Consider the following 14,031-nt stretch of genomic DNA (forward strand, 5'->3'; position numbering starts at 1 on the left):
AGAGATTGAGCTGTAGCCGCTGCATTTCTGAGGTTATTTTTTTCCAAGCAGAAGAACAAATATATGTTAATAACTTTGTAGAGAACTTGACCATAAAAATGCAATTGATCTACGGGTTTACCCCAAAGACCACGTCACGGAAGCTTAGAAAGTATTTACTGTTTTGGTCAATACTTAATTCCACAGCGGAAAGAGAGAGTCATTCGTCTTTACCTGCCACTTTCAATCTCATACATGTGTAAAATCTTTTCTTGTGCTTATATAAATTATTTGTATGGTTACGCACTTTTTGTGTCAAACCTCGCTGATATTTTTCTCCATGGGAATGAGTGGAAGGCCCTCCTCCTCCTCCTCCTCCTCCTCCTTGTCTATGCGGTTTTTAATTGCAGCTTTTATTGTTTTTAGCTTATCCCCTCAAACCATTTGTAACGCCGCCGGGCAAAAGTGTACCCCTTCTTCCTGCGGTCATATCCGCAATATAAGCTACCCGTTTCGACTAAAGGGTGATCCGCGCCACTGCGGCAACTCAGGATACACTCTGTCTTGTGAGAACAACAAAACCATACTAAACATACCTTTATCTGGCGATTACTACGTACAGGCAATCAACTACCATAACCAAACAATCCGAGTTGTCGATCCGGGCCTTGACAAGAGCAATTGCTCCTCCCTTCCTCTTCATTCTTCCGCTCTTTCTTCTAGGTATTACCAAATTCCAGCTAATGTTTATTACCAAATTCCGACGACACGTGTGAATGGTACAATACATTTAACATTTTTGAAGTGTCCGCGTCCAATGAATTCATCTCTTTACGTGGACGCTGCTCCATGTTTTCCTGTTGAATCTGCTTCTAATTCATCTTCGTCGATGTCGTCATCCCAACCAAAAGCGTATGGCTATGTCAAGATTGGATATTTAGAGGTAGGGCAGATGAAGGACGGTTGCAGCATAGAGCGAACGACTTATGCCTACTTGTTCGACGGCTACAACGCTTCTTATAAATCCATACACAATTCTCTGGTGTATGGATTTGAGCTTGAATATAATACCCCTGATCCCATTTTCTGCGAAGGCCAATGGAACATGAATAACGAGTGTTATCGGCACAGCGTTCCAGGTGAGGAGGAATAAATCTCAATTGTCTTTTTTACTTCATCATCATCTCTTGTAGGAAATTCATTTCTATAAAATAAATAAAATTAAAATAAAAAATGCACGGCTATGGTTATCCTTTGTCTCTCTTTGGCTATCTCCAATATAAGAGCTAAATGGATAGGTTTGCAAAAAATTACTTTTAAATGAAAATATTAATATATCCATACAGCGTTCCAGGTGAGTAGGGAATAAATCTCAATTTTCTTTTTTACTTCATTATCATCTTTTGTAGGAAATTCATTTCTATAAAATAAATAAAATTAAAATTAAAATTGCAGGGCCATGGTCATCCTTTGTAAAAAATTATTTTTAAATAAAAATGTCAGACCAAATTCATATATCATCTTCAATTGAAGAGGCTCCTTAATAATTTATTATTTTTGAACTTATACTTTAAATTTATTGATTAATTTAAGTAAACGACTTGTTTTTTAAATTTAGTAATTGAATTTGAATCAATTATTACAACTAAAGAGTTGGGCACCAAAAAAGCTAAGAAGAGGGCTACATTTGGCCAGTTTGTCATTTTTTAGCTTGTGGACCATTGGAGATGGCCAAATATATTAGACAAAGAAATAACAAGCTTGAGCAAGTGACTATTTACCACAGTAATGTAAATATGTTGTGCTCTTACATGATGACATAGGGTTCGAATCATGTCAATGACATATATAACCCTTAACTTACTAATGTAAAAAAAATAAAAAAATAAAGTTTGAAATTTTAATTTAAAATCAACTGGTGTGGGCCAAGTATTTTACATTTTTCCCTCTTTGCCATCGCAGGTTTTTTTCAATTTCTATGGACGCTGATTCAAAGTAAGAGATCTATCCATGGGAGCTTATATGACATTTAATTTATCCTCTATTTCGAGAGTTCTTATATTCCTTTTGAATTGATTTGACCCTTTGGCTTACACCCCTTCATCAAGAGGTGCTACTTCCTAGAGAACGTGTCTTTTCAATTTGAATAGATATCCAAATATTCAGAACATGTTGTGTAGTCTAAAAGCATCTCTGAAGAGAGGTCAAATCCAAAATATCAAACTATTTAAAAAAAATATTTAAATATTTGATGAATTTTTATATAAAATTGTTGTGGTTATGTTAAATGATTAAAAATGATATAATATTAATGTCAAATTATTTTTGTGGTACATGTGGTGATATGTCATTTTTTATGTGACCCTTGCGGTGAAAAAGCTATTAATTAAGGACAAGGATTGTCTGCCCTCCTAGTTGTGATGCCCTTCTATGCCCTCCTATTTTGTGCGGTCACGGTTAAGCGACGTCAATATTTTATATTTTAATTATTTTTTGTCTTATTATCTCATTAAAAAATTAATATAAAATATTGACGTGGCTTAACCGTGACCGCACAAAATAGGAGGGCATGGAAGGGCACCACAACTAGAAGGGCAGACAATCCAAGTCCATTAATTAAACTCCCGTGATGAGCCCTATTAACAATTGAGGTCCAAATCTAAAGTTCTGTTAGTCTTCTATTAGATAAAAGCATGTGACTATCATATGTTGATCGGTCAAAATTAAGTTTATTTATTTTGAAAAATAAAAAAACAAAACATGATTGAATTAAAATAAAATTACAAATAAAAAAAATGTAAAGATAAAAAAATCCAGTAGTTAAACACTAAATTATACTAATTTCAGTAAACCCTAAATTATACTAAATGTTCATAGAATAAGATGTAATTTTGATTGAAATAATGAATTTGATGCTTCATATGATAGTACGTGGGTTTATTTAACAGAAGACAAACGAAAATTTGGATTTGGATCTCAATTGCTAATAAAGCCTACCACAAGGCTTTAGTTAAAAACTTTTTCAACACGAGAGTCACATTGAAAGTGGTGTGTCACAACAGGATCACAAAAAAATTTGGACTAATATTAAATTATTTATTTATTTATTTTATTTATTTATAATCTCTCCCGCTTTCACTCTCTTTCCTCTTCCTCATTTTCTCCGCCGCTATTCCTCCCTCATCTCAACTTCACTGGATCTTCGAGAGCAACACCGTCGTCAGTGGTGGCATGGCCACCGTCAACATCTCCACCCACACCTTCGAGGCCGGCGCCTCCATTCTCCACCCCAGGAACTTGCACGCTTTTGAACTACACCAAGCTCCTCAACTTCGCCGTCAAAAGCCCCTCCTCCTCCTCTTCTGCGCTTCAAATCAAAGCTTCCCTTTGCTGATAAGATTGTTTTGCTTTCCAATTCACTCTTCATGCTCTTCAGATACGGCTTCTCCCTTGTCAGGATGGACAAGGTTGTTGAGGTATAAAACTAAATCAATAAAAGGTTTGTTTATTGGGTTTTAACTTAGGGTTTTGTTGTTGAATTTGGTAAATTTCTTTGTGGTGCAGATAAGATTGTTTGGCATCTTATTAATTTCTTGGGTGTTAATTTGGTGAAGTCCTTGCCTATGAGAATCATCAATCCTGCTCATGAAGAAATCATGGTCCTTTTCTCACCCTAAGCATTTCTGTCAATTAAATTAATTTCTGGGTTGTTTTCTAAATTTAATTACTGTTTAATCATCGCATTTGATCGTGTGTAGGATCTAGAAGGAGGAGAGGGATAATCGGTGGTGCAGTGGTGGTGGTCGGTGTTGAGCGGGAGTGGGAGTGGGAGGGACGGCGGCGGTCCTAGGGGTCTGATGCGGGGAGTAGGAAAGAGATCCTTCCAGTTTGTTACAGGGACAATGACTCATTTTGTAAAACTAACGAGGGTGTAGGAAAGTTTCATTATACATGCACTGTTGCTCTGCATGTTTTGGAAAAGGGCTAGATTTTCAAAGCTATGTTTTGCTGCTTGAGCTTTTAGTCTTTTTTTCTCCCTCAATTTAAAAAAGCAGGTTTTAGAGTGTTTACCAAACACTAAAAAGACCCCAACTTTTATACCTGCATTTTTTTTTTAAATTTCAGCTGTACCAAACTGGTACTAAGAGCCACAGACTTTCTTTAATTACACTATATTTTTGTTACACCTTACAAGAGTGGTATTTAATCAATCACATAAACATGTACCTAACAAATAATATAGGGCATCCTCTATGGATATGAAAAACTGCAACAAATTTCAATGTTAATCCAGGTGTGCGTAGGAGCGATATGTTTGTAACTACCTCCAGGGTATATGTATGATGGCTCATCAGAAATTTTTGAATGATGGCTTATCAGAAATTGGAAACCAAAATAGCTCCCATAATTGATTAGGGGCTATGTCTATGATGGCTTAACAGAAATTTTTATCTATACTAATGCTTTGCACTTCGAAAACTAGCTAGTTATTTTTCTTTGATTTTGTTAATATATCTTGTTGTATTTCTTGGGTATTTAATGTTCTTCACAATATTCACTTTACAAAGTCCAAGCTTTAGTCAAGTTTGATTTACTCTTCGTTCTGTTCTAAACGCAGATCTTCTATGGCTCGTACTCTCTTGTTTCGGTAAGAGCTTTGCTGATATATATGATATCCAATATTGAGCATAATATTGAGCATATACTTTGATGCAAGGCAACAAGTCAATTTCTTTTCTCATGATGTTTTTTGTGATTTACTCCAATGTTCAGGACTATTTGTCGGGGCAAAATTTCTATTTGGGGCACCATTCGTGACTGCATTTTTGATCTATACATGGAAAAGAAGACATTTGTCAATGTACAACTCCATAGAAGAATTTTTGCATGGTGAAAAGAATTTAGTGCCAATAAGGTATTCATACTCGAACATCAAGAAGATGTCTAACAAATTTAAAGAAAAACTTGGTGAAGGAGGGTATGGATCAGTATTCAAAGCAAGGTTACGGAGTGGACGTTTTGGGGCAATTAAGATGTTGGATAAGCCCAAAGGCGATGGACAAGATTTCATCAGCGAGGTAAATACTATTGGGAGGATTCACCATGTTAATGTGGTTCAGCTTGTTGGTTATTGTGTTGAGGGATCGAAGCATGCTTTGGTATATGATTTCATGCTCAACGGATCTCTTGATAAATACATTTATTGCAAAGATGGAAGTATCCCATTAAGTTGCAAGACAACGTACGAGATTTCTCTTGGAGTGGCTTGAGGGATCAAATATCTACATGAAGATTGTCACATGCAAATATTACATTTTGACATCAAGCCTCACAACATTCTTCTTGATGAGAATTTCATACCGAAGATTTCTGACTTTGGGCTTGCAAAATTGTACGCGGTGGATAATAGTATTGTGTCTCTAACAGCAGCAAGGGGTACAATGGGATACATGGCTCCTGAGCTATTCTACAAGAATATTGGCGGTGTTTCATTTAAAGCGGATGTTTATAGTTTTGGAATGTTGTTGATGGAAATGGCAAGCCGAAGGAAGAATTTGAATGCATTGGCAGAGCATTCAAGCCAACTTTACTTCCCTTCATGGGTTTACAATCAATATAATGAAGGAAAGGACTTCGAGGTGGGAGAAGTTGTAGAGGAGGAGAAACTATTAACAAAAAAAATGATTATAACCGCCTTGTGGTGTATTCAATTGAAGCCAAGCGATCGACCTTCAATGAAGGAAGTCCTACAGATGCTCGAAGGAGATGTTGAATTACTTCGAATGCCTCCGGAGCCTCTTCTGTATCCACAAGAGATGCCCGTAAGTGCTCCTAATGATAATCCGATTCCAACATATTCCAAGGTGGAGTTAACATCTTCTTTGACGGGTAGGTGAAGACACGCAACTAGCATGGACTCTGTCAGTTTGAATCTCAATGCAATGTTTCTGGTTTTGTAGTAGTACTGTTCGCATGTACATTGAACGTTAATACCCCCATTGAGTGATGTTAAATATGATGTTTAGTACAACATATTTTCATGATTCCAGGGATAAATAACATATTTCATGAAGACAATATTTTCTAATTTTTGTTCCCAGAAATTACATAGCTCCTAGGCCTAACTTGTCTATGAGCTGATTTGTGTTTGAGAGCCTTGTAATCATCCAAAAATCTTTCAATTTTTAATCAATTCACTCTCTTTTTCTTTTATATCGGAGCAATATACTTGATATGCTGCAACAAGTAGTAATACAACTAATGATTCCAGGGATGAACCTGCATATTAAACCTGGAGTAAATATTTCCAGGGTCTTAAACATTGATTAAGACACCCGAATCAGGAATTTATTTTCCTGGTCTTTGAGTTTTTAGGATAAATCACTTTTATTTTCACGTACAAATCTTTCCGTTGCACAAAAACATTCACTAGAGAACAAGGATCTAGAGTTGGGCCTTAATCCCCACACTCGAATTCTTTGCAGGTATTTTGGGTTTCTCCATGCACTTTGGAAATGACGAGTAAGATTAAGTCAAAGGAAGAAATGAGAGTTTTCTGCACTTTTGAGGTCATACTAATGCTCATGGATTTGGTTTTGAGATGAACAAACTATCAGTATCTGGATGGATATGCATATGCCCAATCCAATATCAATATGTACGAGAAAATTAGGCAAGTTGGTCAAGGCACCGGCACCCTAAGGTTTTGGTTCAATAAAACTGAGGTGTAAATTTTAAACACATGACATTATTTTATAGGTCAGGGCATCGTCACCTTGTCACTGCACCCATTCAATATAAGTTGCTTGCTGCTCCACTATGTCTACCCACAAGTGATCATACAAGTGGCGTCATTAGCTGGAGAGACTATGAAACCGGTGTTTAGTCCATATGGCGTCACTGTCAAATAATATCTCACCATGTGTTCAGAAAGTACTCTAACCATCCAATGGGTGACTGACATGTGGTGAATGTTGTGTGAGAAAATCTCTCCATTAGCCGAGAGGTTTATGGAAAAGAGAAAATTGCATAAATAGTACTTAGACATTTTCACCTTTGTGCATCTAGCGTCCAAACTAATAAAATTACTTTTGACTACCCATACATTTCGACAATACTAGAAATTACTAACCCGCTCGTTGTTGCGGGATAAAGAATTGTAAGAAAGATATAAAAGATTGCTCACTGTGATAGAAGGTTAATAATATTTACATTGAAATCTGTTTGTACCATACTTGACCAATCCCGAAACTACCGAGCACCGGTCAACGTTATACCGTCAAGGACCCAAAAGAGTTTCCCTCCAACCAGGAGGCCAATAATAACACGACACTGCAGACATTAGAAGCCAATCATAGCGCAACACGTGTCAACATCAGAAGCCAATCACAACATGACACGTGTCAATGTCAAAACAAAGATATAAACTCTCTTCTATAAAAAGAGATCATTCTCCCACAATATTTTCTAATGTCATTTGTACTAAATCATTCACTAATACTCACTAAAGGAGAGCTTGAACCTATGTACTTGTGTAAACCCTTCACAATTAATGAGAACTCCTCTACTCTGTAGACATAGCCAATCTGAGTGAACCACCTACATCTTGTGTTTACTTTCATGTCTCTATCCATTTACATACTTATCCACACTAATAACAGGAACAATCTAGCGAAGGTCACAGACTTAATATTTTATGTTGTACCAAAACCCTCACTGATTTTGTGCATCAACAAAAACATTAGAAAGATGTTCATGTACCAAAAGATTAAATCGATAAAGCCAACGTACAAAAAATCGTAGCTCAATGGAATACAACCTTTCAGCAAAGAATTGACTAAACCAAAAACCAAACACATGAAAATCAAACTTTGAGACCCAATTCTCTTCCCAAGCTTCAAAATCGAATTCAATCAACTGAACTACACTGACGAATCAATAATATCAAAATCAGCTAGGATCAACTCAAACAACCCAACACCCCCACATCAACACACACAACTAATACAGAACCTATTTGACCTCATAAAAATCAAATATGCACAGGAATAGAACGTAGAACATTTTCCAAAGTATAAAATCCAAACGAAATTTCTGAACTCTCCTTGAGCATTTTCAAACACTTCCTTGCAAATTGAATTGGCAACACACTGTTGATGCTGTTAATGTTGATATGTAGCTGTTTATCCAAGGAACACATAAAATCAAAACAAATCGAAACACAGTTATTTAAACGTCAAGTTTAAAGAAATATCCAAAAATAAAGAGGCAAAAGAGGCAAAATCGAAATATACAACTAACCAAAAATAAAGTTTAAAGAAATATCTCCCAAAATATGTGGAGTTACCTGATTAAGTGGGTTCTTTGGCGTTCCATACTCAGCAACTAGAAAACCAAAAACATGTTATGCATTGCAGAGAAGGTTAATGGGATAAACGTCAAGTTCATCAATATATTTGCATGATAGAAGCTGCTGGAATAAATTCAATCATATTCATTACCCAATATGGAAAATTTAAAATGTAAACATACAAAAGATATACATACATATTATATTTCTGTCTTTGGTAAGTGCTTTGCAGACAATCACACATTTTTTTCTCTTATTTCGGAAGTACTGTCTGCAATTTTGTTAAAATAAATAAAATAATATAATATTAGAACATTGCCCTTAAACCATGAACATTTAATGTGGAGAAATTGGAAGTTGAAATAAGTGGAATACGACATAGGACAGGAGAAAATTCAAAGAATATTGTGATCAAAATCGGAACTCAATGAGAGTTCAACAGAAAGTTCAGTGGAAAATGCACTCACTCACCAACTTGAAAGAAAACATTGTGTCATGAATAGAAAAATGCAAACTTTATATGGAAAGTGAAGATTTACTTGCAGACTGGCAGCAACAAAAGAAAACGGAATACAACGGGAGTTACTGCAATAGTGAGAGGGAGGAAGAGAGATTAAAGCTATAATTTTTTAAGTATGTTATGCAATATGAATCATTTAGCTATCACAATAACATGCTTGAAATAAACAATATGCATAATCGTGGTGTGATAAAAAAAAAAAAAAAAACAGAGATGCAATATCACCAACATTTATGATCATTATCCATGCAAATGAGAAAGCTGAATATCAGATTTGAAAACTTTTTGTCTCCACATTTTGCTAACACAAAATCTAAATTTTTTGCTAGCTTCAAATGGACCCAGACTTTGGATTGGAAATATACTCATTTCGATATGAAATTGAAAATTTATATTTTGTTAGTACAACAATGTATAAATGCATTCATGTAGCATGTCTCCAAAATAACAATATTACCCATTCGAAAAGGCAAAAAAAAAAACTAAAGTGCAATATTAAAACTTGAAAAAAGAGATTTTGATTTGGTAAAAGAGTTTAGTTGCTTCCAAAAGTGAAAGCGATCAATTTGTTTTCTATGAGGCAGTTAAAAAAGTAGCATAACAAATAAGGACACGATGGATGATTTGTTTTCTATGGATATAGCTGATGTTGATCATAGTTTTGCTCAACATAAACATAAAATATGGTAGCCTTCAACTACATTGCTACACAAACAGAAAATTTGTTTTCTATGGGTGCCCCACCGAAGCTTGTATAGAAACGTATCACTCATGTTTCATGACCAACTTTTGATTTTACAAAAACAACCAAATAATCCTAAACGTTGAAAGTGTCAGCAGTTGCTGCAATTAGTAAAAACAACATTATGCACATGTGTGGTTAAGGCTACACTCTTTCGCATTATACCTAGCTATTAGGCTATTCAATGTAATCATGAGTTTAGAAATTAATTGACCTCAACGTTGAAGCACATCTGCATACATTCACAGCACACTGCAAATTGTTGCTCTGGGTCACCACCAATCAACCTCGGAATAGCTGCTCCCAAAATAGGCAAACAATTTACCCTAAGCATGCAGAGAAAGTAGTCCTGACGTACCAAGACATCCATTTATAGTTTTGTATCATCTCTATCTTACATGGAAAGTCTCATCCTCTTCTGAAATGTCTCCGTCATAAAGGCAACTCAATCCCCTGGCAAAAGACCAAATAAGAAAACAAATAATTTTTTATCATCTTAAAAACCAAAAGAATGAAGACTCCTTACCAAGAAGATAAGTTCAATTTCATCACCGGAACTCCTAACTTTCTTTGGAACGCTCATTTTTATCCTTGAAAGTAACTCTTCAGAAAGGCAAAACCCTATTGAAAAATCTTCATTAGCAGCAGCAGGGACCGTTTCAAAAATCAAAGTTAAGTCAAATAAAAAAGAACCCTTAAATAAAAAAAGTGGAACGAAGAAATAAACAAATAACAAACCTCATAGCCAGCAGGGAATTGTCTTACTCTGTAATACATCGTGCTTCAAATTTGAAGTGCAGAAGATTAAAATCTCTAATCTGGAAAAAAATAATAATAATAAGTAACCAATTCCAATATAAATCAATAGAAAGATAAAAGGAAAAAGAAGACAACCTGAATTCAAAAGGAAAAAAATGATAATAATAAGTAACCAATTCCAATATAATAAGTAACCAATTCCAATTCCAATATGCTATGTTCAAATTGATTACCTCAGATAGTCGATTTCACATTCTTACACACATGACAAACCCAAAAACATTCGAAACATATAGATAATCTAAAAAAGCCCAAAAAATTGTTTAATACATTTACTCAAATAGGTGGTAAGCACTGATAACAGGAAATAAAACCAAACCCCACATCAGTCCAAAACCCAAATTTTATTTCATTTTCTTCGCATCAGATCCCCAAATCAAAATGGATCTGACCCCAGAAGAGCTCCAATTTCTCAACATCCCAGATCAATTTAAAAAAAATAAATAGATTTAAATTCGGATATATGAAACAATGAATGAAAGAAATCATATTCATGAATGGATGCACAAATACACAGACACTCTGAGCTCTGTGTCCCTTGACTTGGTTCATCTTTGAATCCATTTATTCGTCCTTCACAGACTTTGCCGAGTACAACTTGCAAACAGAAACAATACCCATTATACCTTTTTTAGATGGATTTTAGAGAGAGAGAGGAGAGAGAGATTAGGGTTTAAGAGCACTAATAAAAACTAATTTTATGCTTAAAAACTTAAAAATAGCGCGTTTATATTCTTCTTAACATATATATATATATATATAACATGATAATGAAAAATGATAGGTTTTTGGTTGGTTGTTTTCAATTTCATTTTACTTGTGCGATATTGACTTTAAGAAATTTACATGATCTGTATTGAAAATTTTATGGATTTGACCACAATATTTACATATATCCAATGCAAATTATCATCTTGATTATCATATATTGACTGTATTAAATACACATATTCAAATAAATTACGTAGAGATGCTAATTGCATTAGATACATATTAGTGTTATTAAGTGTAATCGTGTCGAGTCCGAAAGGTAAATGGAGAAAGTAGAAAAGATCAGGTGCTATTTGTCTAAATTTCCGTTTGTTGTTAACCATATAGCTGCACCGTAGAAGTTGCTCTATTACTATCAGCCGTAGCAACAAACTGACAAACTAGAAAGCAAAAGCGATGGCGGCAATGAGATTTGGTCAGAGCCTGGCAGTGCTAACTCGAGCGTTGATCACTCGCTCTATGGAGTCCTCTCGGGGACCCACTCGCTACTTAAGCGGAGGCAAAGGCAAAGGCAAAGTCCCCAGCAGGGAGGAGCGCGCCGCCGAGAATGTCTACATCTAGGTACGCAACCGCAACCGTAGCTCTCTCTTTTTTTCTTCTTTTTTTTTTAATATAAATTTTTTATTAATACTAATTTAAATCAATCAGATTGAATCAATACTTATGTTATTATCTTTTGTTCGGAGCAAAATTGATATTTTGATTTAATGATTTTCTGCAATCGAATCAAATTCTGGTTTGTTAATTATTATTTTTTATTTGTGAAGAAAAAGTAGAGGGAGAAATTGGAGAAGCAGAGGGCTGAAAAGGAAAACGCGGAGAAAGAGAACGAAAATGCTGATAAGGTACGGATTAATTCTTATTGCGGATGTATATGTGCATTTTGCACTGCCCAAAATGAGATTGGCAAAGATTTACAGATGTATGTGATTTTGCGCGATATTTGCATAAAGATAATGTTAGGAGACCAAAACCAAATGATGGGTCACCAATAAGAAACAAGTACGTTAATCCACACTTAATTAATAATCTAATTATCTACAACCACATCATTTGGTTTGCAAATTTAGTTTAAAAAAATTTGGTCTCCTAGCATTACCCTTTGCGTAATATCGAAATAATTTGATAAATTATTGTTGTTGTAGTGAAATGTGTATTTTAGTAAGCAAGCACACACAAGTATCAGTGACACATGGATAGTGTTCATTTGCAGAAAGTCAGGTGTAGCTTTGCAATGTTTGATCACTCGAGTTAGTGTTGTAGTTTCATGTAAATAGGAATTACCGGGGAACGGACACAATATTGAGTAAAGGCCTAATAAAAGAGAATCGCGTCTGAGTGTTCACAATGATGAGGTCGAGGTTTCTTGCAATCTGATCTTAAAAAGTCGTTATTGAGGTACATGTCGTCCTTTAGGGAATGCTACATTTTTCTCTGGTTGCTTATCTATGAAAAAGAATAATAAAAAGGAAGACAAATTGCAGCTCCTTCAGCAACTGCTTTCGGTAACTTTAAATACGTTGCTTATCCTAGATGAATGAGAGAGAACTGATGGCTCTTGGGCTTTAAGTTGGTCTTACAAATGGGCGCAAGGGTACAAACAGAACATAGGTTTATAGTGAAACGTCTGTACATGTGTTTTTAAAACCAAAATCATGCGTCTTCTTTCAAAGTGTAGAGTATCCGTGGGCGACTGCCCTTTTCATATCCCTTTGGGTTATGTGGCTGGTTTGAGGGCCTAGCGATTCTGCATGAGTACTAACAAATTACACCACATGTCCTTTATTGCACTTGATGCAGTAGAATATTTTATCATTGCTTCTATGATCTATCACAAAATTTTAACCACATAACACCTCTGTGGAAGGAATTTGTTTTTATAGAGATGTATGCATATAATACCATTTACGCTTATTGTTATGTATAAGCGCATATGTTAGATTTCTACTCATGCATATTCTTTAATGTTTTTATGAATCTAGAGCATTCTAAGCTGGAAAGGTGGTGTATGGCAGGCTTGCATAATAATCTTCCTTGATGATGTGTTATTCTCACATTCTTGTTTTCGGGGAAGTTTCTGTTTCAATTCTTGCACTGAATGTGCATTGATGAAGTCTTATATTGGAATGTGTCTGATTATGTATTCTGTGATAGAAAATTTATGATTGTATTTCTTAGTCAATAAGATTACAACAGATGGTTATATATACAACTAATAAACCTATGAAAATGACAGCTCATCTAACTGATTTACAGCTCATGAAAACTAACTATATCAGAAAAATATCTTCTAAGTTTTATCTTTTACAATATTAGCCTTAATATCCCCCTTCAAACTAAACGGAGGTTGTCGCAGAGCAAGTTTGTGACGGAGAAGATGAAACCGAGCTTTAGACAAAGGCTTTGTGCAAATATCAGCAAGCTGATCTTGGGTGCAGATGAAGTGAACCGAAAGAGCTTTAGACAAAACCTTCTCTCGGATATAGTGGTAATCAAGTTCAACATTGCAGATCCAGGTGAGTTCAGCAGCAGAGTTGGCTAGAGAACGATACTCAGCTTCAGTGGAAGAGCGGGCCACAGTAGGCTGTTTCTTAGCACTCCAGCTAAGTAAAGATGTACCAAGGAAGATACAGAAACCACCAGTGGAACGACGATCCAGGGAGCAGCCGGCCCAATCAGCATCAGAGAAGGCAGTGATGCTAAGAGGTGTGGGAGTTTTAGAAAACCACAATCCAAGTTCAAGAGTACCCTTGAGGTACCGAAGAATCCGCTTGACAGTTTGAAGATGGGATTCCCGTGGTTGATGCATGAATTGACACACCAAGTTGACTGCAAAGGACAGGTCAGGCC

The 14,031-nt window shown here is 35.5% G+C and overlaps 4 protein-coding genes and 1 pseudogene across 7 annotated transcripts in view; 3 read left to right on the plus strand and 2 right to left on the minus strand.

The window, feature by feature from the left end:
- LOC126585292 (rust resistance kinase Lr10-like) overlaps nucleotides 1-599 on the minus strand; it is a 65,423-nt gene extending 64,824 nt beyond the window's left edge. For 2 of the 3 annotated variants that reach the window (XM_050249700.1, XM_050249693.1), the window contains exon 1: nucleotides 87-284. The gene's annotated coding sequence lies outside the window, so the exon portion shown is untranslated. Of the gene's footprint in view, nucleotides 1-86; nucleotides 285-450 lie in introns of those variants that run through there. The other variant, XM_050249688.1, reaches the window with a different exon arrangement.
- LOC126585284 (rust resistance kinase Lr10-like) overlaps nucleotides 1-14,031 on the minus strand; it is a 139,382-nt pseudogene that overhangs the window by 64,824 nt on the left and 60,527 nt on the right.
- The window catches only part of LOC126585224 (LEAF RUST 10 DISEASE-RESISTANCE LOCUS RECEPTOR-LIKE PROTEIN KINASE-like 2.1), a 142,409-nt gene that overhangs the window by 61,862 nt on the left and 66,516 nt on the right, over nucleotides 1-14,031 (plus strand). The window contains exon 5 of one of the 2 annotated variants that reach the window (XM_050249645.1): nucleotides 5,844-5,898. In XM_050249645.1, the coding sequence (XP_050105602.1) occupies nucleotides 5,844-5,876 (33 nt within the window). In that variant the 3' untranslated portion in view covers nucleotides 5,877-5,898. Of the gene's footprint in view, nucleotides 1-5,843; nucleotides 6,054-14,031 lie in introns of those variants that run through there. The other variant, XM_050249637.1, reaches the window with a different exon arrangement.
- Nucleotides 1-14,031, plus strand: part of LOC126585390 (uncharacterized) — a 76,588-nt gene that overhangs the window by 51,206 nt on the left and 11,351 nt on the right. The gene's annotated exons all lie outside the window — the stretch shown is intronic.
- On the plus strand, nucleotides 284-2,126 carry LOC126585373 (uncharacterized). The gene is made up of 2 exons (XM_050249785.1): nucleotides 284-1,118; nucleotides 1,942-2,126. The coding sequence occupies exons 1-2, from the start codon at nucleotides 320-322 to the stop codon at nucleotides 2,010-2,012; spliced, it is 870 nt and encodes a 289-aa protein (XP_050105742.1). The 5' UTR covers nucleotides 284-319; the 3' UTR covers nucleotides 2,013-2,126.

Source organism: Malus sylvestris, chromosome 2 (assembly GCF_916048215.2).
Source record: "Malus sylvestris chromosome 2, drMalSylv7.2, whole genome shotgun sequence".
In the NCBI taxonomy this organism is placed as follows: Eukaryota; Viridiplantae; Streptophyta; class Magnoliopsida; order Rosales; family Rosaceae; genus Malus; species Malus sylvestris.